Genomic DNA, 27,907 nt, shown 5'->3' with positions numbered 1-27,907 from the left:
ACGTATAAAATTTCCTGACGTCAGACACGCGAATCAATGAATGTGTTTGTAGATAGATGTTTTTGTGTTCTGTTAAATTGTATCTTTTAAAATTGTTACACGATGATGACTGCTGTACCGATATTTTGACTATTTTATTTATTGTGTCTGTTTAGTTCACGCATCATTGTAAATATAACGGAATTTGATTAGACTGTCATCAAAGTGAGAGGTTTAGCGCTATAAAACCAGGTTTAATCCACCATTTTCTACATTTGAAAATGTCTGTACCAAGTCAGGAATATGACAGTTCTTGTCCATTCGTTTTTTATGCGTTTTGTCATTTGATTTTGCCATGTGATTATGGACTTTCCGATTAGATTTTCCTCTGAGTTCATTATTTTTGGAATTTTTTTGTATGCTCTATAATTTTCCGTTATATCGGTTTCCGCTCTCGATTAGGGAAGTATAATCTGAATTTTCTCCAGTTGAGCGTGATCTCATAATTTTCACTAGTAATATAGATAATAAATAAGATCCACTCACTTATTTGTCGTTCAGATCCTGAAAATTGTGGTCTGCTCTTAAAATTTCTGTCAAGATTATATTTTGGTATCTCTTATCTTTCGCCCCTCTTTAAAGGTTAGTTTACTCGTAAAATCAACTAAATATTATATATACGTCACAGATGGGACATCCATAATTTGAATATCAAACTAAAACAGTAAGAATTAATTGTTTTTGTGCGCTCTCCATGACAACGTCATCATTTTTTTTGTAGTAGAATTTAATATAAATAAAGGCAACAGTAGTACACCGCTGTTCAAAAGTAATAAATTGATGGCGAGAAAACAAATCCTGTTTACAAACTAAAATTGGGGGAAACATCAACTATAAGAGGATAACAACGAAACAACAGAAAAACTAAAGTCACGCGGACACAAAAACAAACGCAAACATACATAGAAACGTGCAATTTGATAACAACTGCCATATTCCTGACTTTGTACATGGCAAACTGAATTGTCTGATGTAAAAAAAATCCTAGTTTGTCAAATCGATTTACTTATGTTAATAATCCTAGTTTGTCTTATCGATTTACTAATGTAAATAATCCTAGATTGTATAATAGAATTTCTGATGTCAACAATCCTAGTTTGTCGATTTACTATAAATGTCAATAATCCTAATTTGTATCATAGAATTTCTGATGACAACAATCCTAGTTTTTCTCATGGATTTACGGAAATAATCTAGGTGTAATACCACCAAATCAAGTTACGTCACATCCGGTTGTATACGAAAATAGGTCGAACAAAAATATTCCCATGAATTTTACAGTGGTAGATAGATAAAGGCAACAGTAGTATACCGATGTTCAAACTCATAAATCCATGGACAAAAAACAAAATCGGGGTAACAAACTAAAACTGGTAGGTAATTAATCCTAAATTTTATTGAAGTAAAACATTTTCTGTGTCATAAACATATAGAGAACCATTTTTTTTTCTTGGGTTTTCTATAGAATATTTTGGAAACTTGAGCTTACATGGTTACTAAATCTTGTACACAGGTTAAATAAGGGGTGAAATTTGATTGATTAACTTCCAGTGATGGTTATTTTCTTAAATGCAATGAAATGTTATGTGAAATTTTTTCTACAGTACTGGACAGGATAAAACTCTACTCATGCCCAGTATTTCTTTATTTGAAACAAACATAAATTCTGCACAATATTTTGAAAAGTGCAAATTTATCAAAGACTAATTGGGGAAAATCATTGGTGGTATCACACCTCAAACCTTGATTATGCAATTTATTGTATGCGTTAACAATACTGAGATGGAATAGTTGCTGTATTTTATCTGAAACTGTATTCGAGACTTATAACTGTTGAAAAGGTTAGAGAGCGCCCTTTCCAGGTTTTAAGCCTCATACAATAAAGTTTTTCTTACATTGACCAAATTTTGTATATACCACAGAGGTTTGTGAAATAAATATCAGAATTAACATGTAGGTAGATCCCCCTTTTGTAGTCACAGTTTTCGTGTAGTATTTATAAATTTGTCGAGGTCAATTTCTAGAACATTGACGATAGGTCAACATATGTCAACTATCTACAATTATCTCACATAGGGGTAAGTAAATAATACACTAACTATATCATGATTATCAATATACACAACAGTTAAAAATGAAGTTCTGTTTATTTCGAAAACTAGGGCTTTAATCATTATCTTATGCATGTGTTATCTAACCAACTAGTACATCATGATTTTGTAAATTCCATTTTATTTTACTGCTCACAATCTCGAGCTCACAATACACGAACGAGGGTCGGGTTGGGATAATTTCAATTCTATATCCTTTATTTAATATGCCAATTTTTCTATATTTTAGATTCTTTATTTTTAAGCACCAGAGTATTTTTACCATTTTAAATGTTTTGCCCATTTCTCTGCATGTATTCTGCAAACCCCATCCAGAACACCATGAAGCTTGTCACTGTTTCTATCACCATGATCACGTGGTTTGAGTTTATATCAAATGTTTACTATTCCACACACACAAAACCCAAATAAAATCAAAACTCCGCAAACGAAATATTGTCAACCTTTTCATGCCATTTTATGATTTTTATGATTCTTTGATACATGTATGACATGGCTCTGTGCTTGTATACCCCGTCATTGTGTAATTGTGTATGGTAGTTCAGTATTTTTGTGATTTTTCTTTTTTCTGTTACATTTCCAGTAAAAGAAAATGTCAAAATCTTTGTCTGGAAAAGTGTGCTTGGTTACAGGAGCAACAAGAGGTATCGGTAAAGGTATAGCATTACAACTAGGACAAGCTGGTGGTACTGTTTACATAACAGGTAAGTTTTGTGTTATGCAAAAACATGATATCAGGAGATTACATAAAGTCTTGAATAGTAGAAAATTTGAAAACAGCTCATCATTCACATAACGAATACAAATGAAAAATTCTCCAAGGCAATGTTTATAATCTATGCCAGGTCATTATTACCCCCATTAATATGCAAACTACAGTTACAAAACGATCTACAAATTATCCTCCATAATGCAGTCCGTACATTTTTCTCAAAGCCTTTGTTGCCTGATGAATATTTGTTGTCATGATGTTTTATAATGACTTCTGAGTGTATATATTTCTACAAAATTATTATTGTTAATATGTTTTCCTCAGACTGTCAAATAAAAAGAAGTTGTTATAACCAATATAATATCACTTATTATATTACAGGGAGGACACTGACTACAGATAAAGAAGATCCTGTAGGAGGTTCGTTGACAGACACTGCGAATGAGTTAAGTAATGTAACAACTAGCTAATTGAAATCACTAAGTTTATTGATATTTTCTGTTTTTGATAAAAGAAAAAATTAATGAGTATACTAGTATTTGGAATAGTTACTAATGAGACAACTTTTCACCTGAGAGCTAAGGACAAAAATGATACTAATTATAGATCATCATACTGCCTTCAACAAAGAACAACGCACGTAAGGTAAAGTATGATTTATAGCTTGCCGTTTGGTGTTTGTCAAGGCCCCATGTTGAAGACCGTACTTTGACCTATAATTGTTAACTTTTTCTTAAATTGTAACTTGGATGGAGAGTTGTGTTATTGGCACTTGTACCACATCTTCTCATCTATATCTATGCAACAGCATAACAAAATGTGAAAAGGGAAACTTAATACCCACTACAACAAAAACCGAAAAACAAATATGACAGGCTGCAGCTGGATCAACCACTGAATTATAATGCCTTGACTTGGGATAGTCACATTATAAAATTGGCTGCATTAGACATGGTTGTGTATGTGAGCCATCATCTCTCAATCTCACATTGAAAGTGATGTTACAAAACAACAAAATATGAAACGAAGTTTAAAAGAAAATAATCATCCGATCAAAACCGATATAAAAAAAAATAAGGAGATATGGTATGATTGCCTATGAGACAACTATCCGTCAAAATTAAATAAAACAATGCCTTAGCACACATAAATACAGAACACTAGATTATACCACTAATGGTTAATGAAAGCTAGTTCAGAGCCAATTCTAATCAATAGTAGGCAAACTATGTCTGCCTAGACTAAATTTTAATCAGTACATATTCAATGGATTTAGTGTTAAATGGATTTAGTGTAAATACTGTAAACCTATATTTGTATCGCTTAACAGAAGTTCCACTGATTTGTTAAAAAATAAAATTAATGTCAGTTCCAATGAATACATTATTCAAATATTTTGTACAGTTTTAAAGTGATAAAATTTTAGAAAATTATTTATTAAGTTTACATGGATCTTGTATGTTACATTACTTGAAAAATGTGATTACTATATCAATATTATTGTACTTTTTTAAGTATAAATGAAAGCAGAGTTTTTCGCAAAGATAATTGAATTCTGTTAGTTTTAGGTTGTATATATATTACCTGCAATGTTTACATTGTCTATGGCTCTTACATAGAATCATTTATTACATAAATGTTCACTCAAACATGCAAGTTGAGTTTTGTATCAGTTCTTTCGAAGAAAACTGGTATCCCATTGTATTCATAAATATTGAGACACTATTAATTTGTCAATTCCTTGAAATTATAGATTGAGAAAAGAGGAGGAACATGTATACCTGTACAGTGTGATCATTCAAAAGATAGTGACATCGAAGCATTGTTTGGTCGTATTTTAAAGGAACAAGATGGCAGGCTAGATGTCCTGGTAAACAATGCATTCAATACTGCTGAGGTATGTTCATTTGAATAACTGTGTGTTGCATTGTTGCATTTAAAATGTTGAGAACCCTATAAACACTCGTATCGATGAAAAAATATATCCTAATGATAAACACGAATTGCAATGTACAGGGGGATTTGATGATAATTATGATGATAATTATGCACAAAATATGATAAAAGTTCAATGTAAGCCAACATTGACAGTTGCTACCCTATAAAGCTGTAACCTTGCATTACTATCTTACACTTCCATCGTAGCTTTATATTCTGCTTTATTCATCATTGGTTCGAACATTATTTTTAAAATCAAAAGATCGTTTTGAAAAGTTGTGGTATACAGACTTTTCATTTACTTTTGATGATCCCTTGGTATTATCGATATATTAATGTAAATTGGTCAACTTTCTTTTTTTAAGAAGACATGCTTCAGTTTCACAGTTTTTTTATTGACGGTTCCGGGGGTTGTACCTCCCTTTTATTGACGATCAGTGCATTTGACATATAGTTAGAACCCTCTCCCCCCTTTATTTTGGATAGCAACCCCCCTTTTGAAAATTGCTGGATCCGCACTTGTTCAATGAATGTTTATAGAAGTGTGAAGGCTTTTTATTTTTTGGTTTCATGAATACTATATCGATAAATTTATGAGAAAATGGTGAAAAATTTCCTATATCAATATTCGTTTCTTTGTCTTACTCTCAATATACTTGATTTGTAAAATGAAGATATAACATCATAATGAATTATAAGCGAGAAACTTAGCCGGACATACCATATAGACTCTAGTCTAGAATATCCTAACTTTACAAATGCTTTATCTCAAGATATCTTTTCAATGTATGCGTCGTTAGGTTCTTGTTTTGTTTTTATCCAAGTCCACGATGCACGCGTCTTTGCCTACTTTTAGCCGGTTAAATATTTTGTGTGAAATGAATAATTGAAATAAACTCGATATAATATACTAAAGGGTTTGAAAGAGAACATGGGACAGCCATTTTGGGAGCAACCTATTACAATGTGGGATGCTGTCAACAACGTTGGACTCAGGTGAGTTTACCAATAGTTATACACACTGCCATGTATTCATTCTTATGATGAAGTTTATGAATATTTACACAGTCTTCTGAAAAATCGAACAACTGTATAGATATATTGTTAATTTTAATATATATGTGACATCACAGGCTTATAATTTGCATTGTGATGCATTAACATTTAGTTTAACCGTTTTGTTTCCACGCATTCGATATTTCGAGATGTTTTGATTAAATCGAAAGCAGACACATTTTTTATTTGTATAAAAAACAGAAAATATGTTTGAACAGTTGAAGAACATATTTTGCGTTCTATCGTTACCTTATATAATAATAAGTGGATATGTGACAGTTGACCAAAGATTTTGTTTTTGTAAAGGAATCACTATATATGTTCCGTGCATGCTGCGAAACTGATGACAGCAAGGAAGAAGGGTCTGATTGTTAATATATCGTCCATGGGAGGACTTCAGTACACGTTTAGTGTTCCATACGGTGTAGGTAAAGAGGCCGTGAGTATATTTCATTCCTTCATTTTCTAATTTTATCCATTATGGTTGTATATGACGTCAATCTGTTTGACATTGTCAGCATTTTACAAAAATATTTTATTGTACGTCATTCAACTGAAAGCTATGGACATTTTATGCTAGTACACCAATAGTATGTATAGTGAGAAAATGTCACTTTGTTTTCCCCATCAAATTGACGGCAACATTACAATGATAAATTTAAGTAGGAGTAATCAAACAAGTTACGAATGAGGGTCTTGGTAGTGTTAACATATAAGAGAATATAAGAAATGCAGAATAGAGAAATTGTTTAAAAATTGAGAATTGAAGAAATTATGTCGAGAAAAAATAATCATAATGTGCCTAAATATAAAGAATAGAGAATAATTATAAATTTTAGAATACAGACCTTCATGGATAACCAAAATGCATCATCTTGCTATCAATCTACATGTTTCTCTTTTGTGTTTTGGGGTTTAAGTTTGTAACCCCGATTTTGTTTTTTGTCCATGGATTTATGAGTTTTGAACAGCGGTATACTACTGTTGCCTTTATTTATTTACCAAGTGTTGTAGAAAGTGGATTCAGATAAATAGAAATGTAGATAAAATCCATTCACATTTCGTTTCTATGTCAATGCATTCTCTTAAAAGGTACCACGACCTGTAAGAATTTATATCTTGAGTAGAAGTTGTATCGTTATAGTGGCATAATGTGCATCTTTTTTAGTTGGACAGAATGGCAGCAGATTGTGCTGTTGAATTGAAAGCTAGTAACGTTGCCTTCGTCAGTTTATGGCCTGGCGCGGTACGGACAGAATTCTTCACACATATGGTTAAAACACAAACAGCTGATGGATTTTTCAATGCGGGACGAGCTGAAAACGTAGGTACAGTATAACAATGATGGATATCGTGTTGCTAGAAAGGAAAAAACAGTCTCACGACATGTTATATTTGAAGATTTCCATTATCATTATGTTTTTTTGGTTATACCAATCTATATAATTTTTTCACCAGCATGCAAGATAAAAATGTTGTTATACACATTATCGTGATGTTTGAAACCCATTGTATATATAATGTGTGAGGACTTTGTTCTAAGCCCATCATCATTAAATAATGTAGCCAATATTTATTGGAATTTTTAATTTAAACGTTGTCTCTTTATTGGCGAATATTCTGCTTCAATTGGTCATTTACAAAGCTCTTTTTTGTTGATGTGCCTTCTGTTAATTTTTTTCCAGATGCAATTTCAAAACATGGGCACTATTCCCTTTAGTTTTAATTCTTGCATGTATCAAACAAACGCTAAGTTACAATAGCAATGTTTGAATAAATGTTATATTACTAGAATTGTTTTTATTAATTAGGATCCCAAGCTTGACTGTTCTCTAATCTATAGCATAGCACTAAGCACTGAGTATGAAGGAAAAGCAGTTGTAGCTTTAGCTTCGGGTAAGTTAAGCGTTTTATATTCTTTGTTAATATACAATAATAAACTTTTTCACCAAAAAGAACACTTCAAAATCATTTTTTTTTAAGAAAAGATAGTTGCATGAACCCTCGAAACAATGGCAAAAGGTTGGTGATTTAGCAAAAAGTGTTTCTCTTTGATTGCTTTATTGTGTACCTAACTCTGTCGTTGTATTTTATTTTCAAACGGATTATAAGCAATATGTGTCGAATGTCGAGTCATTCAAAACCTTTTACAAAATATCCTGCTATAGTCTATACCTTTAGCGACCAAAGTGTTCATCAGAAACAATATTCTTTTTGGAATGTCTTTCATTGATTTTGACCTCAAATAGTACAACACTATACATTAGAAATGCGATTTGTTTAAAAGACTCAACATTGTTTCCTCCTCCTGCATTAAACACCTTCACCCCACAAGCGTATCTGTTCTCTGTTATATGTTGTGTCAGTTTTTCCCCTTTGAAATATCATACATTTCTATGTCAAGAATACAATGTTATATACTTTCAAATGCAATGATTATTTTGATTAGAATAAAAGTTTTATAAAAATATAAACATGGTTATCAAAATGCATTGAACTGAGTTTCGTTAGGTACATCCAATAAAATGTACTTTAAAATTTAGTTCTTAGTTAAACCAAATTATCAAATTGTTTTCAGATTTGAACATAATGAAAAAATCGGGTAAAATCTTAATGACTGCAGACCTTGGATATGAATATGGATTTAAAGATGTAGATGGTAATTGTTATAATATTCATCCACCTATTGAACAGTTTTTAAAATGAAATGGAATGGAATGTCCTGTTCTTATACGTATTTTTTGCCTCTGTTGTTGCTTTGCCTTACGACTTCTCCGCACACGTCAACAATCAGATATTGTTTTATCATGACTTATCGACCTGTTTTTTTTTAATTTGGTACTTTATCTCAAAGAGAGACGAAAGATACCAGAGGAACAATCAAGCTCATAAATCAAAAATAATCTGACAACGCTATGGCTAGAAATGGAATTAAAAACAGACAAATAATAGTACGCAAGAAACAACATAGAAAACTAAAGACTTAGCAACACGAACCCCACCAAAACGGGGGGGGGGGGGGGGGGGGGGGGGGGCTCCGGAAGGATAAGCAGATCCTACTCTAAATGTGGCACCCGTCATATTGCTCGAGTTATTACAAATCAGATAAATAGTCTAATTCGGTAATTACTACTTTTTCCTTTTCATTGTGTAACCTAAATTACAAAGAACAATAACGAAATATTTTCGTATCAGCGCATGCATTCCTTCTCAACGAGACTCTAAAATAACTACTAAAACCAGATTAGAATGTTATCACCAAAGTATAGCTAAATAATTCCTGATTTTGTTGTGACTTTTTAAAAAGTTAAGATAAGAAATTTTTATTTTGAGTCTAAAATTTAAAAAAAACCAATGTAGTTCGTATTTTATCGAGCTTTTGCCAAAATCTAAATATTACAATGCAAATGCAATAAGTATCTAAGTAGTATAAAAATATAGATTTGTATGTCTTATTTTTGTTAAGTATCATATTTTATTTATGTATATTACTTACTGTTTTAGGAAGGGAACCGATGAATATTAGACAGCTGAGCACACTTATGCAAATGAACCCAAAGACAAGATGGCTGGCTAATATAGTTCCAAACTTTATTTATCTTCCAAAATGGATGTTAGCTTTATCTGGAAACAAGTTTTAGTAGGCATCCTGCATTGCTCTTATGCTCGTGTCATGAACGAGTTTTCTTATGTTTTGTTATTTACATTCATGTGCTAAATTTATTAGTACATAAACCGACAGATGTTTTCCACAGCAAAGCAAAGTATGCGGTACTGCAAGTTAAAGGATTTTAGCGATGTAAATATGCTGCAATATGTCGGGTTTAAATTTACTCATTAAACAACTGAACAATTAAAATGATACGAGCTTTTAACATTATTCAATGAATCTAAAAGTCAGCTGAGATGTAATAATTTACTATATATATGCTATTTTCAATTGAAATACATACAAGCTCCCTTAACAAAACCCTGTTGATATTAATTGTATTATTTAAAACAATTTTATATCGCATTTTTGCAGGAAATTATTGATATTAAATGAAATTATCAACATAATTTCAATTCAGTCATCAAACCTTATATTGGTGTAAACACATGACCAACCAGCTGTATCATTTATATTTTAGAAGTCAGTACTTCGTAACTAACATGATTTATAAGAAACTTTTCTAAAATTGCCTTTGTAAATTTATAGTTTTTTTAAGAAACTAAGGTGTAAAAAGTAAAATCACAAAAATACTGAACTTAGAGGAAAATCAATTCGGAAAGTCCATAATCTCATGGCAAAATCAAATAACAAAACGCATCAAAAACGAATGGACAAATACTGTCAAATTCCTGACTTGGTACAGGCATTTTCAAATGTAGAAAAACGTCTTCAGTCAAAGGTGACCTTAAATGGATTTGGCTATTACTTATGCCCTATTCAGTCATACAGCTTCTCAATTGTTACAGTTCTTATACATTCTTAGCCTTAAAATAGTTGGCTTTGGGAGTTCCTGATGAATGGAAATCTATAAAAACGTCTCGGACGCATACTACACAGAGGAACTAGTTATCAAAGGTACCAGGATTATAATTTAGTACGCCAGACGCGCGTTTCGTCTACACAAGACTCATCTATCTGCCATGAAATTTTCCGATGAATCGGACAACTGGTTGTTGGGTTACTACCCCTTGATTGGTAATTTTAAGGAAATCTTGCCGTTTTTGGTTATTATCTTGAATATTATTATAGATAGAGATAAACTGTAAACAGCAATAATGAACATCAAAGTAAGTTCCACAAATAGGTCAAATGAGCAAAATGGTAATTGCCCTTTATAAGTCAATTTTTACCAACTTTTCTTAAATTTTTGTAATCTTTTACAAAAATCTCCTCTGAAACTACTAATATAAAATGTAACTAAGTTGTCCACAATCAGCATAAGAGTAACTAGTTTTAAAAATGTGTCGGATGACCCTGACCGCGAACCAAGATGGCAGACATGGCTAAAAATAGTACATAGGGTAAAGTGCAGTTTTTGGTTTTTATCTCTGAAACTGAAGCATTTAGAGCAAATCTGATTGGTGGCAAAAATGGTCATCAGATTTAGATATCTCTGCCCTGAAATTTTCAGAAAAATCCCACAACCAGTTGTTGGATTGTTGTCCCTGATTTAGTAATATTATGGAAAATTTGCAGTTTTTTGCTATTATCTTAGATATTATTATAGTTTCTAATGATATATTATACTATAAATTATGATTTTAACCTTATTTTACATGATTTCCAAAGCATCAATAAATACAGGTGAGCGACACATGCTCTAAAGGGCCTCTAGTTTAGAGTATCAATAAAGAGACATTAATTGTTAAACTGCGCTTCTGATTTGAAGTTGGTACCATTATTGTTACTAGAACTAACATTTGAAGGTTTAGTAGTGTCTTATAAACTGTATCTACAATTACAAGGTAGAGTTTGAAAGCTTTCATATTTTTTTTAATTGTTCATTTTTATCAATTTTTCAGATGACTTGTTTGGCAAATCAGTGTTTTCAAAGTACGATTATTGGCTTAACTACAAACAAATCTTTTTGGGGTAAAATACTGAAATTGATAATTGTTTCTTTACTTCATAAAACACAAAACCATTGAAAGTGAAAGTCAATTGACATCAAAAATTTTTTTAATCCAATTTATGGGGAAATTAATAACAAAATGAATCTAAAATTAAACGCACATAATAAGAATATAGAATATAGGTGTTACTTTATTTCTGACGGGCTGAACAGTATTTGTATTTTTTGTATTGACATCGAATTTAAACGATAAACCTTTTTGTTATGGTAACAATAATTAAAATAAACCATTTTCATTAATGTCGTCCGTCACCTGGATGTGTTTGTTTTTGATAATATTAGAAAGATTATAGGATACAGTAACTAGTAAGGATTTACCTTATGAACAGCAAAATTCAGTTAATAGACACATGATTACAGAAATTGATTGCCAATAGACGTTGAAAAGGTGAGTGCTTTTACATTGAAGTTATAACATTTCGTATACACTAATATACTCGTTTAATCTTCATCTGTTTTCCGATCTATTTAAAGTAGCCATTAAATATGATAAGTCACCGGTTGATAAGTACAAAGTTCAAATTTATTGTTAATGTTGTAGTTTGGTTCATGTTATCATTAGAGCATAATACCAGGACAAATTGTAATGAAATGTTATTTTCAATCTTTCCCTGTTGATCACTTTAAAGAAGCATAAATCTTCACTAAATATGTGATAACATTTTCTATTTTCTTGTTCATTAGGACCAGATCATCTGTTTATCCCATGATCTAAACGTCTGCCAGTAAATTACATTTTTCATAATTATTTTCTTTCGACTTTGCATAAAATGTGTAGATAAATTGTATTTTAAATGAAATGTTATGCAATTCAAATGGCAGGTTTTGCAATTCAAATGGCAGGTTTTGCCCGCTATAAACATAAAGAAAGAAGATGTGATATAGATATAGGAAGATGTGGTGTGAGTGCCAATGAGACAACTCTCCATCCAAATAACAGTTTATAAAAGTAAACCATTATAGGTCAATGTACGGCCTTCAACACGGAGCCTTGGCTCCCATCGAACAAAAATCTATAAAGGGCCCCAAAATTACTAGTGTTAAACCATTCAAACGGAATAAAACACAACGGTCTAATCTATATAAAAAACGAGAAATGAGAAAAACGTATAAATTACATAAACAAACGACAACTACAGTTCATCAGATTCCTGACTAAGGACAGGTGCAAACATTTGCAGCGGGATTAAACAATATGCTTTCTAATGTGATCTACAAGGGAACCAATGTCGTCATAACATTAACTTTAAATTGTTACGTAGTTGCAACCAACTAGAGGTCACTTTACCGTCTTTAACAATTAGCTAACTTCTTTACGTAGTAGTTCAACACACTACTTCTACCTACCACTGTCATTATTAAAAGTGTATGTGCCTAGCCATGTAACATAACAGACAAAAATCAATTGTTTATGAATGATTGTTAAACATGTTGCAATTGTAGACGGACCAATACAACTGGGCTATATATTTTTTATATATAAAAAATGAATTTTGAACATTCATCATTCCATATCCTTTAACGGCATTACAATAATACATATATGAATTAGTTGATTCCATTAGAACTTGCAATAAGTTATAAATGTACCTTAATACATCAACAAGGATTTGGAACGAACCTTTAAATGTACTGTTGTTTAGAAAAACATACAGAACAAATTGAAAATGAACCGTGACGAAAAAGACAAACGATCAATCAAGCCGCATGGACCTTTTGACATTTTTTTTAGATTCAGTTGTAGTATTCCTGCAATAAGGGTTTATGTAAAATCAATTCTGTTGTGACCCATGTGTCGAATAATGAAAAAGTGACAAGACGGTATGACAAAATGCTACACAATTCAGAAGAGAAAAGCAACGTCCTCATTTATGACAGAAACAATAAACGAAAAATAATTATTATAAACAGCAACTATCAATTCTATCTAATTTCAAAATTCACCTTTTACAGAACAAAAACAAAAATGGAAAAGCCAATGTCCGGAAAAGTGTGTATTGTTACTGGAGCAACACGAGGAATCGGTAAAGGGATAGCATTGCAGCTTGGACAAGCTGGTGCAACAGTTTACATAACAGGTGAGTAAATGTATTGTGTTTAAAACAACTAGAGATGTCGGTAAAGGTACAGTATTACAGTCAGTTATACATGTTACGTGAGATCTCAATCCTTCCCATATACCTCTAGCCAATATGGAATTAAAAAATACACAGCAATACGTACAACAAAACTCAGTTATCAAGAAGCATGAGTCCGATTTTTGAATAAGTAACAGAAGAAATAAATCAAAATGACAATGGTCAACATTTTATTATCAAAGCAAAAGTAGAAGTTACTGACATACCAGCTCCAGACGTCTTAAAGTACTGTTTCAAAATATTGCTGCATGACATTGCCACTGTAAAAACAATTTCTAGAGAAAACACATGCGACAAATAACTTCCGACATAAGGCTCAAACTGTTTTGTTATGAATAGTTCTAGATCAAAATATTCTCTTCATGAGTGTTTTTTGTTTTTGTTTGTACCACTGAATAGGTAGAACACTTACTGCACCAAAAGATGATCCGGTTGGAGGTTCATTAACAGAAACAGCAGAAGAGGTAATCCAAGTTTCAACAAAATAATATGTCCCTGAAATAATGAATCAATCAAGTTTATCCTCAAAATTAACATTAGAAGCTTTGAGAGAGACCCTTTAGACCCATTGCAATGTGTTGTTTGGTAATTAGTTTATGTGTTGTTTGTTTGAATCATACTGATAAATAGTAAGTAACATCGAATGCTTCAAGACTGATAAAGGTTATTTTGATAAGTGTGGAACTTAAATACAAACTACTCATATATTTTATGATAGTATAATTCTTAACCCCTAACGTGGGGGATTGTGCCACATATTCATATGACGAAGACATAATCTTTCAACCAGTTTAATTGAGTTCTGGAGCTGGCATGTCAGTTAACTGCTAGTAGTCTGTTGTTATTTATGTATTATTGTCATTTTATTTATTTTCTTTTGTTACATCTTCTGACATCGGACTCGGACTTCTCTTAAACTGAATTTTAATGTGCGTATTGTGTTGTTATGCGTTTACTTTTCTACATTGGCTAGAGGTATAGAGGGAGGGTTGAGATTTCATAAACATGTTTAACCCCGCCGCAATTTTGCGCCTGTCCCGAGTCAGGAGCCTCTGGCCTTTGTTAGTCTTGTATGATTTTTAATTTTAGTTTCTTGTGTATGATTCGGAGTTTAGTATGACGTCCATTATCACTGTATTAGTATACATTTTTTAAGGGGCCAGCTGAAGAACGCCTCCGGATGCGGGAGTTTCTCGCTACATTGAAGACCCATTGATGGCCTTCGCCTGTTGTCTGCCCTGTGGTCGGGTTGTTGTCGCTTTGACACATTCCCCATTTCCTTTCTCAATTTTACTGTGAAAGTTAACTAAACCAAATCCTTTTTAAGAAAAACATAATACTGACTTTTTTTGAGCATTTTTATTTGTGTCTTTAAATTACAAAACTTTTAGATTGAGAAGAGGGGAGGAAAATGTATTCCAGTACAGTGTGATCACACTAAAGACAGTGATATTGAAGAATTGTTCAGTCGGGTATCAAAGGAACAAGATGGCTGCCTAGATCTTCTTGTCAACAATGCATACGCTGCCGTCAAGGTGATTTTAACATATTAAAACATGGCTTACACTATTGTTAGACTGAATCGATCCTTAATGGTATTGAAATTGTGCACAGTACTTGGACTTCGATAATTTTTCGTCTGTATTATCAGTTTATCACGTATCTTAATTAATAAGTTATGAAACAAACGCCCTTGACAAAACCGAAACACAGTTTGTGTTGTCCTCTGTTTAAAAAAGACAAATCCAATTCATATGTTAAAACTCCCGTTTTATATATCTTTTCGAAGTATCAAATTTAGTCATCTTTTAGGAATTTGGTGTTGATAACATATCTTTTATATTCTTATTTTGCGTTCAAGTAAAACAACAGAAACACCGAACTCCGAGGTAAATTCAAATTGGAAAATTCCTAATTAAATGGCAAAATCCAAAAGCTCAAACATATCAAACGAATGTATAACAACTGTCATCTTCCTGATTTGGTAAAGGCATTTTCTTATGTACAAAATGGTGGATTAAATCTGGTTTTATAACTAGCTAAACCTCTCACTTATATGACAGTCTCAAGCGAAGCATTATATTACAAGAACAAAAGACAAACAACAGTATATGAAACACAGAATTCCTAGTTTTTTGAAAGAGTGTCCTTTTACTAGAAATACTGCATACAATTATTACACGTTAATTTATTACACATAGGCAATAGCGGAAAATATAGGAGTACCATTCTGGGAACAACCTATGTCAATGTGGGATACTGTCAATAATGTTGGTCTTAGGTAAGAAAATAATGTTACATATCTCAATGTGGGATACTGTCAATAATGTTCGTCTAAGGTAAGTACACAGTGTTATGTGTATAGATGTACCCACATATAGACCCAAATGGTATTGTAATTAGATGGAAGTAAATCCAGAAAAGAAGTTGTTAAAAAAAATTTCGAATCTTCATAAAATTGAGAATTGAAATGGGGAATGTGCCAATGAGAAAACAACCCGACCATAGAAAAAAACAACACGAGAAGGTCACCAACAGGTCTTCAATGTAGCGAGAAATTCCCGCACCCGGAGGCGTCCTTCAGCTGGCCCCTAAACAAATATATACTAGTTCAGTGATAATGAACGCCATACTAATTTCCAAATTGTACACAAGAAACTAAAATTAAAATAATACAAGACTAACAAAGGCCAGAGGCTCCTGACTTGGGACAGGCGCAAAAATGCGGCGGGGTTAAACATGTTTGTGAGATCTCAACCCTCCCTCTATACCTCTAGCCAATGTAGAAAAGTAAACGCATAACAATACGCACATTAAAATTCAGTTCAAGAAAAGTCCGAGTCTGATGTGAAAAGATGTAACCAAAGAAAATAAACAAAATGACAATAATACATAAATAACAACAGACTACTAGCAGTTAACTGACATGCCAGCTCCAGACTTCAATTAAACTGACTGAAAGATTATGATTTCATAATATGAACATCAGGCACAATCCTTCCCGTTAGGGGTTAAGTATCATACCATCATAACATATATGAGAAGAACATAACCCGTGTCATGCCAACAACTGTTTTTAGAATAAATGTGTTTAGTTCCGATGCAAAGACCCTATAATAGTACTGCAACCAGAGTTCATTTTTTAAAACTTTAATGGTCCGGAAGAACACACACCTAAATTATATATCGATGGAAAGAGGAAAACGTGTATAATAAGAAAAGTTGGGTCGTAAACATCCAGAGTGGTCACAATTTTGTGAAATTGAGGTCAAAGGTCAGACCTAAAAATATCAACATTTCAACCACAAGGACAAAAAGGAGAAATATTCTGATATTTATTCAATAGAATGCTACAAAAACGATTCAATCATAAGCATATGCTATAAATGATGTTAAAACGACAAATTTGACTACTTATATGAAAAGCTGCCATTAAAAAATGGCGTTGATTTGGAACCTTCTGATTTTTTTCCATTTTAGACATAGCAAAAGAAGAAGTGGCCTTGACCTTTTCACATCCATAAACTTTCATATTGTGTATAGTATTTCACTATAGTATATTACAAAATTATTTTCTAAAGTATAAAACACCAGTTTATCAAATTATTTCAATATTTTTTCTATCTTTGAAAAAAACAAAATTCAAGCGCTGAAACAGTGTTTTTAATTTTGCATCTTAAAGGTTTTGTATTTTGTGAAAACTAGTATCTAGTTTTAGATAAATACATATTGTGTATTTGCAAAGTCTAGACAGAGCAGTTATAACACAAAATATACTATAGTCAAACGAGGCGAATGCGAGGTTTAAAAAAAATGAGTGTAAAACAAAGTCAGTTTGGTGCATGAACATTTTTTTAGTGGGATAATCCTGGTAAAAAAGTTAACTCATTAATTTTTTAAGGGAAGGATGAAAAATTATACAATGAAATGCTAATTTTCTAATGTTCAAAATCAGTCATGATCCTTATATAACTTTTAAAAGTGACACACAATAGCTCAATATTCATAAAATAGGGACATGAATCAATCTCTTAGTCATCATATGCGGATTCAGTACGCGTATTAGCATTACAAGACACTTTCCTTTTTCATAAGAACAAGTTCGGTGTAGAACAGAGTTTGTTCAAAGCAAACACAGTTTTTGAGTACAAATGCTATATGGAGCGTAAATACCGTCATGATTCGGTCAAACTCGTCAGATATAGTCTTACCTTTGCATAGGAAACACAAAAGAAATGTGAGTACAAAGTTTTGATCAATGTTAGTGACCCATATTCCCATATGCATATGCATGATGTATCTGCACTGCCAATCCAAAATGTAATGGGGCGAATGTTGCTACAGAAACGATTGATTTTGTAATAGCCATCCATTTGCGAATTTTTGTTATCTTTAGGGACAATATACGGTTCAGAGGCGCCTTTGTGTTATTTTTATCAATTAACTAACAAATGAACTTTTGAGCCTAGGCTCCGTGTTGAAGACCGGACCGTGACCTATAATGGTTTACTTTTATAAATTGTGACTTGGATGGTGTGTTGTATCGTTGGCACTCATACCACATCTTTCTATATCTATTAACAAGCTATGCATTTCAATAGAAATACCAAAACGATGAAATAGCTCATAAGAGCACTGGTGGCAGGGTGAAGTCATTGTTCTTCTGTTAATGCATCCTTAATATTTTCAGACACACCTTGGTGTAATTCTGAATGTCTTAACATAGACTTCAATGTTCCTGCAGCAGATATGGCATCCCCTAAATTGAGTTCAGAGCTAAACTCTTTATTTCATATCCCTTGGCCCCACTGTGTATGAATTGTAAGATGTCACAATATCTAGTTAGTTCTGGAGTTTGGCAGTTTGGTAAGCATCAGAGACAATCTTGGGTAAAATTGATCGGTATATATGGAGGATGTGCTACATGAGAAAGGCTTTTTTTTTTATGGAAGAACAAATCACATCACTAACAATCGTTATTAATGAACTGATAGCAAGTTCAAATTCTAATTTTTCAGTAACTGTTTTACTTAATTGCACAGGTGTTGACTTCAATAAGTACTTGGTTATGCATGGATAAATGATTACTCACATTAATAAGCACAACTTAAAAGACTGTCAACACGTTTAGAGGACTCAGTTTTGCGTAGTTTTCTGGGTTTTTTTTTAAAGGTTTGTCTTTTACACAAAAACCCTGTTTTCATATACAAACTACAAGGAAGAAACTGAGCGCGAGATCGTATAAAAGTGTCAGGTTGTGAGGATACGTGTCGATCAGTTTGATCACATGTATGGATTTCTGTTGTTTCTAATTTAAAGTTCCCCAAGGGTGACTGGGGAAACGAAATATGGTCACTTGGTCTTCTCCCGAACGGCAGTAAAACGAAGTGGGCCGTCCGTTTGACTGTGCGGGATGTATCAATTAAGTTCGCAGTCACGTCCGGTCAGAATGGGGACGTTAAGTCCGATGCCTCGTGTAAAGGGAGTGTCACGTTCTTTGCATGTTAAAACCCTTGCATCAACTCTTTGTTGAGGAGTCCGAAGGTGGCCTGTTGCAATGGACAATTTCTGTCCCAATCCAATATACCATCATTTTCCAGTGGCAGTCTAAATTTTCCCGATCATCATCCCGAATGGCCTCTATTATGACAAAACCTACCTATTGTTTTTTATTGTTAACTTGTTCTCGTCTTGAACATGCATGAAATATTTGTCACTGGACGTTAAGCAACCAACAATCAATCAATCAATCTAATTTAAAGACGCACCAATTTTGCCTTCTGGTGCAAGTTTCATAACATCACTGATGATTCGCCCACGGAGAGCAGAATATACACCAAATCTCTGCGAATCTTCAATAGTACTTTTCCCCCGACCACTTGCATGCATATTAATTGCTCTGAGGTTAAACATTGACATACAATGTATTTTTACACAATGTCAACTATAGTCATTATCCGGAAAAACCTCTTATCCGAAGGATTTGGTTAACTTTTATATAAAGTCAAAATTTTATTAACAAAAATATAACTTATTTACAGAAAATACACGAAAGAACTACTATATATATTCAAATCACTCAAAAATAAATTAACTTCTCCTACAAAATCTACATAATCACATCGAAACTATCAAATTGATGGTGAAGGAAAAAATAAATGGTGGAGCTGATTGACGGATAGGATATTTCCGTAATTAAAAAAGGTACAAATGATGTTTTTATTTTAGAGTTTTTGACAAAATTGTTTGGAATTTGATCAACAAAATTTGCATGCAGTATCGCAATAATATGTTTTGTCCTCTCAAATGTCAAATACTATTTTTGAATCATATGTTTTCTCGTTTTCAAAGAAAAACGCGTTAAATTTCTACCTAAAAAACCGCTAACTTTAAGTTTGAAAGTTTTACTTGGAGATGGTATTATATTTATGTCTTCATCATTCCGATGATCCTTGATGATATGTGCATAGAAAATATTTACGAAAATAGCGGGAAATTTAACCAAAAAATACATTTTTGGATTTTAAGGTAACTACCCAAAACCGTAAATTGAGGGGTACCCCCATTAAAGGGATAAAATACAAAAATGTGACCATAGAAACTTTTTACGACCCGACGGAAATTAAAATATAGATATTATTTTATCATTTAAAACAATTTGCAGCCGTGTGTTATTCCGGACTATTAAACTCGTTAACTAAGCGTCTTTTTCGATGTCAGTTGCAGTACTATAAGTGAATCAATATTAACGCCAAAATATGCAATCTTTAATGACCTGACAACAGTATCGTAACTATATCTCTTCTTAATAAGTCTATTCAAATGTTTTGTTAGTTTTTGAGGTGAATACTGACACCTTTGTGCTTTATAAAGAATATTTCCAAAACAAATTGGATGTGAAATACCTGAACGTATAAGAAGTCTGCATGTTGAGCTATATTTACGAATGATGTCCTTATACCGATGATAAAATTTAGTAAATGTTTTGACTAGTTTGTGATATCGAAAACCCTGGTGTAATAATTTTTCAGTAATACATAAATTTCTCTCGTTAAAATCTAAAACATTGTTTCATACACGAGCGAATCGTACAAGTTGAGATACATAAACACCGTAAGATGGTGACAAGGGAACGTCACCATCTAAAAATGGATAATTAACGATAGAAAATGAAAAATCATCTCTTTTATCATAAATTTTAGTATTCAGCTTTCCGTTAGTGATATAGTTATCAAGATCGAGGAAAGGGCAGTGGTCATTGTTAGTATTAGCTTTATTTAAAGTAAGTTCAACAGGATAAATTTCTTTAATATACATACTGAGCTCGTCATTATTGAGAGCCAAAATATCATCCAAATATCTAAAAGTATTATTAAATTTGTTTATCAGATGTTGTTTCGATGAGTCTTTGCTTATTTTTGTTATAAATTGTAACTCATAGCAATACAAAAACAGGTCCGTAATAAGTGATGCACAGTTAGTCACCATTGGAATTCCGATAATCTGACGATATACGGAATCCCCAAAGCGAACAAAAATGTTATTTAGTAAAAATTCAAGGGCATATATAGTATCAAAGCATGTCCAATTGACATAGTGTTTTTGTTTATTGCTACTAAAAAATGACCTAAAAGAGTTTGAACATATATATTCACTTTCTGATTTTTTAAATGCCCATTTAATTAGGTGTGTGAATTTTTCTTAATGAGAATGTGAGGCAATGTGGTATACAGAGTAGAAAATTCGAAACTTGGAACAGATTCAAAATCACCAATATAAGCATGCAATTTATCAAGTACTTCCAACGAGTTCTTGACACTCATGTATATTTGTTTGTAAATAAAATTGTCATACAAAATTTATTTTATTTATATCGTATCCCACTTAATGGTGAGAAAACATTACTGCAAAGTTGTTGTTTTTAATTCTACTAAATAAAAAAAAAACTTCTCTTTTACTACCAGTTTCAAATAATGTCTTAAAAACTCTTTCTTGTAAATATTATTTATTCCAGATACCTTATTGAAAATATGCATCTTTTTGTAGGAATAACTACTTATGTTCGGTTCATGCAGCAAAATTAATGACAGTTAGAAAATCTGGTCTCATTGTCAACATATCATCCATAGGAGGGCTTCGGTATTTGTTTAATGTACCATACGGTGTTGGCAAAGAGGCTGTGAGTAATATGCTGTCTATTTGTAGTCTTTTTATTCTTTATTGTAATCTTGATTCTACATATTAATTTCTTCCATACTAAGAAGGAAAAATTTGCTGTGTGTACTGGCTAAATAAAGTTAACAGTAGTATACCGCTATTCGAAATTAATAAATCGATTGAGAGCAAACAAATCCGGGTTACAAACTAAAACCGATGGAAAACACATCAACTATAAGAGGAAAACAACGAAACAACAGAAAAACTAAAGTGCAACAAAAATCAAAACGACAGTGTAACACACACAGAAACGAACCTCGGAAATCAATCATCTTGATCATTAAATCATGATCATAAACAAAAAGAAATTTGAAAACAAAATATTAAAAATAAATGTTACAATAGTGTTCAACATGTAATTTAGCACATGCACCATAAGTTATAATGAAGTTAGAGAACGCAAGCATCTCCTTGTTTATGAGAATTTTCATTTCCTTGTTGAAGTTTTCATTATTTAAAATATCATTGGGATTAATTATCTAGATTATTTGCGTTTTGTCTAATGAGGTGTATATTGTTCATGTTCTGACCAGGGAAAGGGTAATCGTCATTCCGAAGCTTTGTTTATATTAAAGGTAAAAACTACTTTTCAGATGGATAGAATGGCTGCAGATTGTGCTGTTGAACTAAAGAAAATGAATGTATCGTTTGTCAGTTTATGGCCTGGTCTTGTAAAAACAGAACATATGGAACATATGATTGAGACAGACGTCATAAAGAAATTTGATAAAGCAGTGCCCGAAGATGTAAGAACATAATTCTGATAGGTTAGTTATGGCTATGGTATTTCACCGATGTTCTGATCTCCTAAAAAAGACAAATCAAGGTAACAAACACACGAACTCAATAAAGGAAACAGTAGTATACCAATGTTCAAACGTCGTAAATCCATTGAAAGAAAACAAATCCGGTTTACAAACTAAAACCGAGGGAACACACATCAATTGTAAGAGGAAAACAAACGAAAAACAGTAAAATTGTCAAAAATGATCGAGCACCGACTTGAAAGTTCACTTATTCAAAATGTCACAACTTGAGACAATTAATTAAAGAACAGATCTGATGACTAGACTACACCAGTATCTAGAAATTCAAAACCGCAAAACTTTTCATTAGTTAGTTGAGTAACTGGCATATCATAAAGATCAACAAGTTGTGATAGTTAACGTAAAACCAATATAGTGTCGATTTCGTTTGATCTTCGTCGTAACTCTGATGGGGTACTTAGTTTTATCTTACCTCCTATACATTTCTAGGAATATAATTGGTTAAAGCAACCGCGTGAAGACCGTGCATATTTCATATTAGGTTAGTAGGGAGGCGGGGCTTATTTCATACACGGTTAGTAGTGGTGTTACGTCCCTTTATATTCCATATTAGGTTAGAAGGGAGGCGGGGTTTATTTCATACACGGTTAGTTACGTCCCTATATAAAAACAAAACGGTACTGATAAAAAAACTAAAAGGTTTCAACAGACGAAGAAATTGATGATTAAGATTGAAATAAATTCATAAAACACATTTGAACCTAACAAGTTGTTATTGTTGGCGTCTGTTTTTGTAGGATCATTGGAAGTAGTTTCTTAATGCTAACAGTATTGAAGACTTGCTCATTTTGATAGGTCACTAGTCTTAATTTCTCACGTAAATAGTCGGTAAGATAAATTCGTTACATAGTGTGCTAGTGACGTAATACGGTATATATGGGGTCAGGAAATTCCATATATACCGTATAAGGTCACTGGCACACTATGTAACTAATAGTCTTTGTGAATTGAGAATACCCTAATCTTATAATTGGAACATGCCCACCGAGCGTAACGTATAAAACTGATATATATAAACACCATACGATGTTTTTTTTTGTACTGCTGAGAAATAGGAAGTTGGTAGGTTCTAGTTTGAAGTAGTCAATATGTGCCAATATCGAGCAGAGATCAAGATATGAAGCAGACCTTCTTTTTTCTGTCAATTACACTGGTTTATACTAGTATAGAAATGTATATATGGTAACATCCACTTTTCGTGTTATCCTTATCGGCAGATATTTTAGACTTTTGTTTTCTATGTATGTTTTTCGTTTTTTAACCCTGTCGTTGTCAGTTGGTCTTTGACTTGATATCTTTTGTATCTCTTTTAAAAACTTTGAACTAGATTATAAAAACAGTAAGCCACGTTAGTCTGATTTTATCTTGATTCTCTTTTTTTTCTTGCATATTACGTGTTCTTGTTTTTTTTATATACTTTCATAGTAGAATTGTTTGTTTTCTTTACTGGTCTTATCTTTACCGTTTTGTTCCGGTTGAAAGGTAAAATAAACCTATTTTATCCCGTTACTTGTTCATGTTCCTATACTCCTCATGTAGAACTTTGTCCGTGATTTATTTAGATTAGAATGGTCTTTGGTTTTTTTTATTGCGTTTTTTTTTTTTTTAATGTTTTTAGACCTTTAACAATCTCTGTTTACTCATTTTCATCTGTTTTACACTCGGACGATTTAGAGCATGCCATATTTTACAAATACTCGTCTTTTTCTAAAGGCCGTTTGTTTACCGATAGACTTTAATTGTGTATATTTATTTTTCAAAAAGTTTCAATTAAAGCCATATATTGATTAGAATATCTGTTTAGATACGATTAGTATGTAGAATAAAATATTGTGAGCATATCTTTTACAAATATGAAACATTTATTTTAAGATGCCAAAAGTTGACACAGGTGCGATGGTCGAAAATGCAGAGAGCACTGAATTTGCAGGCAAAGCGATCGTAGCTTTAGCAACAGGTATATGGATTTGTTCTATAAAAAGTGTTGCTTTATTTGAATTATCCCCCATATAGAAGTTATTATACACAATGTACCTACAACTGTCCACAGGGTAAAAAAATCATTACATCATCTCTATTATTTATCACAACACATCATGAGCTGGTACTGAAACTCAAAAGAAATTAAAAAATAAACAATTGAGGCGTAAACGATTTTGATACTAGTACATGTAGCGTTGTGGATATATTGTTTTAACCTTTCCAAACGATTTTCATAAATGAAACAGTTTTATGAGCTTTCGAGTTTCTTTGCATTTGGTAAAAAGTATGTTTGAAAGTTGTATGCCATCCAAAAATTACCATTAGATTTAATTATCATCGAACACAAAAGAAATAATGATATAGCACAAAACTAGTCGAATTACAGAACTTATCACTAGTTATGTGACAATACAAATTAAAATGTCCTTGAAATTACAATTATTTGAACTATCAGTGCAAATAAAAATTGATTTTACCCTTATTCTGAATATTGCAATTGATGGTTTGAATTACTAACTCATGTTATCCCTGTTTTAAGAGTAGAACTGTTCTTTTTCTTGATTTGGGTGTACATTGATTTATTTGGCAATATAGAGCTGCACAGTAGTAGATTTGTAAAATTTTCAGGGAACTATATGACTCTTTTCTCCAACAGTCAAGAAAACAGAATAAATCTTTATTTTAGGAAAGCCAATAACCGAGGCAAACTTCATTCATAATGAAATATATACAATGAAATAAAGAAAAGCATAAAGATGTAGTCAATAAATCAAATATTATATTATTTTTCATTTTTTGGGGATTCGCTATTATTCGTTGAAACAAATCAATATATTGTACACGAGGTAACTATGTAAATCATGAATTTCAAAATGATTTAAATAAAATTCTGTGTTCATTTCAGATCCAAAAATAATTAAAAAATCTGGAAGAATTTTAACAACTGCAGACCTTGGAAAAGAATATGGATTTAAAGACATTGACGGTAAATATAATTTATATGTTTCCGCCTCGATCATACCGCAATATTATGCTCGATTCAGCTGTGGACGGTCTTGTTTTTTCATCACAGTGACCGACCATATAAAACCAATGATTTTTTTAAATCAATACATTTGTTTTTTCGTTAAGCATAATGGTATCACAATATGTAAATAAACTCATCATAGATACCAGGATTAAAATTTTGTATTTACGTCAGACGTGCGTTTTGTCTACAAAAGACTCATCAGTGACGCTGGAATCAAAAAATGTTTAAAGCCAAATAGAGTAATAGCAAATGACCCATCTGGACTATTACTGCGACTGTTTGCATGTTAAATATTTTTGAAGAGAGACTAAATAGTCTGGAGCAATGAAAAATTTCAAGTCAACATTTACATAAAGTCATGGAGAATGATCTGCTTATCATTCCAGAGCACATGATACCTACCGATTTTTGTGGGGCTTGTGCTGTTAAGTATTTAGTTTTCTAAATTATGTTTTGTTGTTTGTGGTTTTGTCGTTATTCACACTTTTGTATGTGAATACCCCTTGTGTGTTTTCAATCTCTCTTCTCAAATTTTTTTTTGTCAAAAATTGACACTTAAAACATATATGCATTCACCTTTTAAATAATTTTCAGCTTTGTCTTTGGGAATAAATTTAAAAACTTCATTGTCCGTGTTAAAGAAAAAAACGAACTTAACATTGTTAATGTTATCGGCTGATGCATGACGAAATTGGGAAGTTATTCCCCCCTTTACAGTCCATTTTGAATTATCCTATGGCTAACGAAATCCTCAATTGATAAATTTGTCCGCCTTTGTGTTTGCATTTCCTCTTAAGCTAGCGGAAATGGATACTGTATTTTACTCTTATTCTTAACCAAAGGATTTTCTTTATAATATTTGCTTTGTCATATTTCCCAAAAAATTTAATCTAACAAAAGAATATATATATTTGAAATCAATAACTGTACATAACTCTCTTAGATAATTAGTGAGTGGACTTAATGACGCAGCTGCTTTCAAAAATATCTATAACGACATTTTGTATGTTTAATTATTTTAAGTATCAGAACGATTTGAATTTCTCTAGAATTTAAGAAATTCCAACACCTTGCCTAGCTATGAACCATCGCTTTTGTAACAGATGATGTACAAGTTAGTTAGCTTATCCTATGTATACCAATTGTTTTCAATATGATTTTAGGAAAAGATCCTCAGAACATAAGACAGGTGAAGTCCATTTTAAAACTGAGTCCAAGTACAAGACGGCTTGCCAGTGTTATTCCTGGTTTCGTTTACATTCCCAAATGGATGTTGGCTGCAGCAGGAAACAAGTTTTAAGTTATATCATTATTTATGAATCATTTGTAGTAATATTACAACAGTAAACTGTCAATAACTGTCTGTGACATGTACAAACTGTCAATAACTGTCTGTGACATGTACAAAGTGTCAATAACTGTCTGTGACATGTACAAACTGTCAATAACTGTCTGTGACATGTACAAACTGTCAATAACTGTCTGTGACATGTACAAACTATTCATCCTTCCAACACGGTATGTATCCAAATAGATATTACAGCTATACATTTGTGCATCATTTATAGAAATTGAAATTAAAATGTCAATATTAACTAAAGATGAAGTTTATTTTTTATTCGTAATGTTCATAAATATGTTTTCAGCATACAAATTATATTTCTTGTTTCTTCATCATTACCTTCTGCCATCTCTGTTATCCAGTTTTAATATTTTTCATGCTATTCATTTCCAATAGTATAGAATCCGATTGAAAAATAATTAAGAATAGATAGTTTTGTACACTTGTTTATTGAACAAGAAAAATAAATTAAACAAACCATGTATGTATATTGCAATCTTTAAGTCAAAGAAGTTAACTGTTAACATATTCATTAAACTGCAGTTCAGATAAATTTTCATTGTCCCACTTCAACCAAAAAGAAGGTTTAAAGTTTAAGGTTCGCAATTATTTGATAAATATATGCGACAAAAACATAGGTGCCTATAGATAAAAGTGTTATTGTCATGTATAAAAGAGGGGAAGGATAACAAAGGGATATTCAGTCTGATAAATCGAAAAACAAGCGAACAATACCATGGCGAAAAACGAAAAACAGACAAACACACACGACATGAATAACCAAAGACTAAGCAACACAAACACAATCATAATGTTGCTGATTATTTACTGTGGTTTCCTGGATGCTTAGGCCTATCTCAATAGCAATTACTCAAACAATTTCCCAAAAT

The 27,907-nt window shown here is 32.1% G+C and overlaps 2 protein-coding genes across 2 annotated transcripts; both read left to right on the top strand.

The window, feature by feature from the left end:
* Positions 1–1,279: 1,279 nt before the first annotated feature.
* On the top strand, positions 1,280–9,844 carry LOC139522843 (dehydrogenase/reductase SDR family member 1-like). The gene is made up of 10 exons (XM_071316446.1): positions 1,280–1,322; positions 2,734–2,854; positions 3,244–3,308; positions 4,616–4,759; positions 5,717–5,796; positions 6,163–6,295; positions 7,025–7,180; positions 7,668–7,752; positions 8,435–8,515; positions 9,361–9,844. The coding sequence occupies exons 2-10, from the start codon at positions 2,743–2,745 to the stop codon at positions 9,495–9,497; spliced, it is 993 nt and encodes a 330-aa protein (XP_071172547.1). The 5' UTR covers positions 1,280–1,322; positions 2,734–2,742; the 3' UTR covers positions 9,498–9,844.
* Positions 9,845–11,759: 1,915 nt separating this feature from the next.
* Positions 11,760–27,275, top strand: LOC139522278 (dehydrogenase/reductase SDR family member 1-like). The gene is made up of 10 exons (XM_071315828.1): positions 11,760–11,868; positions 13,434–13,558; positions 14,018–14,082; positions 15,010–15,153; positions 15,820–15,899; positions 21,665–21,797; positions 22,429–22,581; positions 24,535–24,619; positions 25,550–25,630; positions 26,839–27,275. The coding sequence occupies exons 2-10, from the start codon at positions 13,447–13,449 to the stop codon at positions 26,973–26,975; spliced, it is 990 nt and encodes a 329-aa protein (XP_071171929.1). The 5' UTR covers positions 11,760–11,868; positions 13,434–13,446; the 3' UTR covers positions 26,976–27,275.
* Positions 27,276–27,907: the final 632 nt, after the last annotated feature.

The sequence above is a fragment of the Mytilus edulis genome, chromosome 5 (genome assembly GCF_963676685.1).
Source record: "Mytilus edulis chromosome 5, xbMytEdul2.2, whole genome shotgun sequence".
NCBI classification, from domain to species: Eukaryota; Metazoa; Mollusca; class Bivalvia; order Mytilida; family Mytilidae; genus Mytilus; species Mytilus edulis.
Note: the sequence above shows the minus strand (reverse complement) of the source record. Positions and strands in the feature narration are given on the sequence as shown.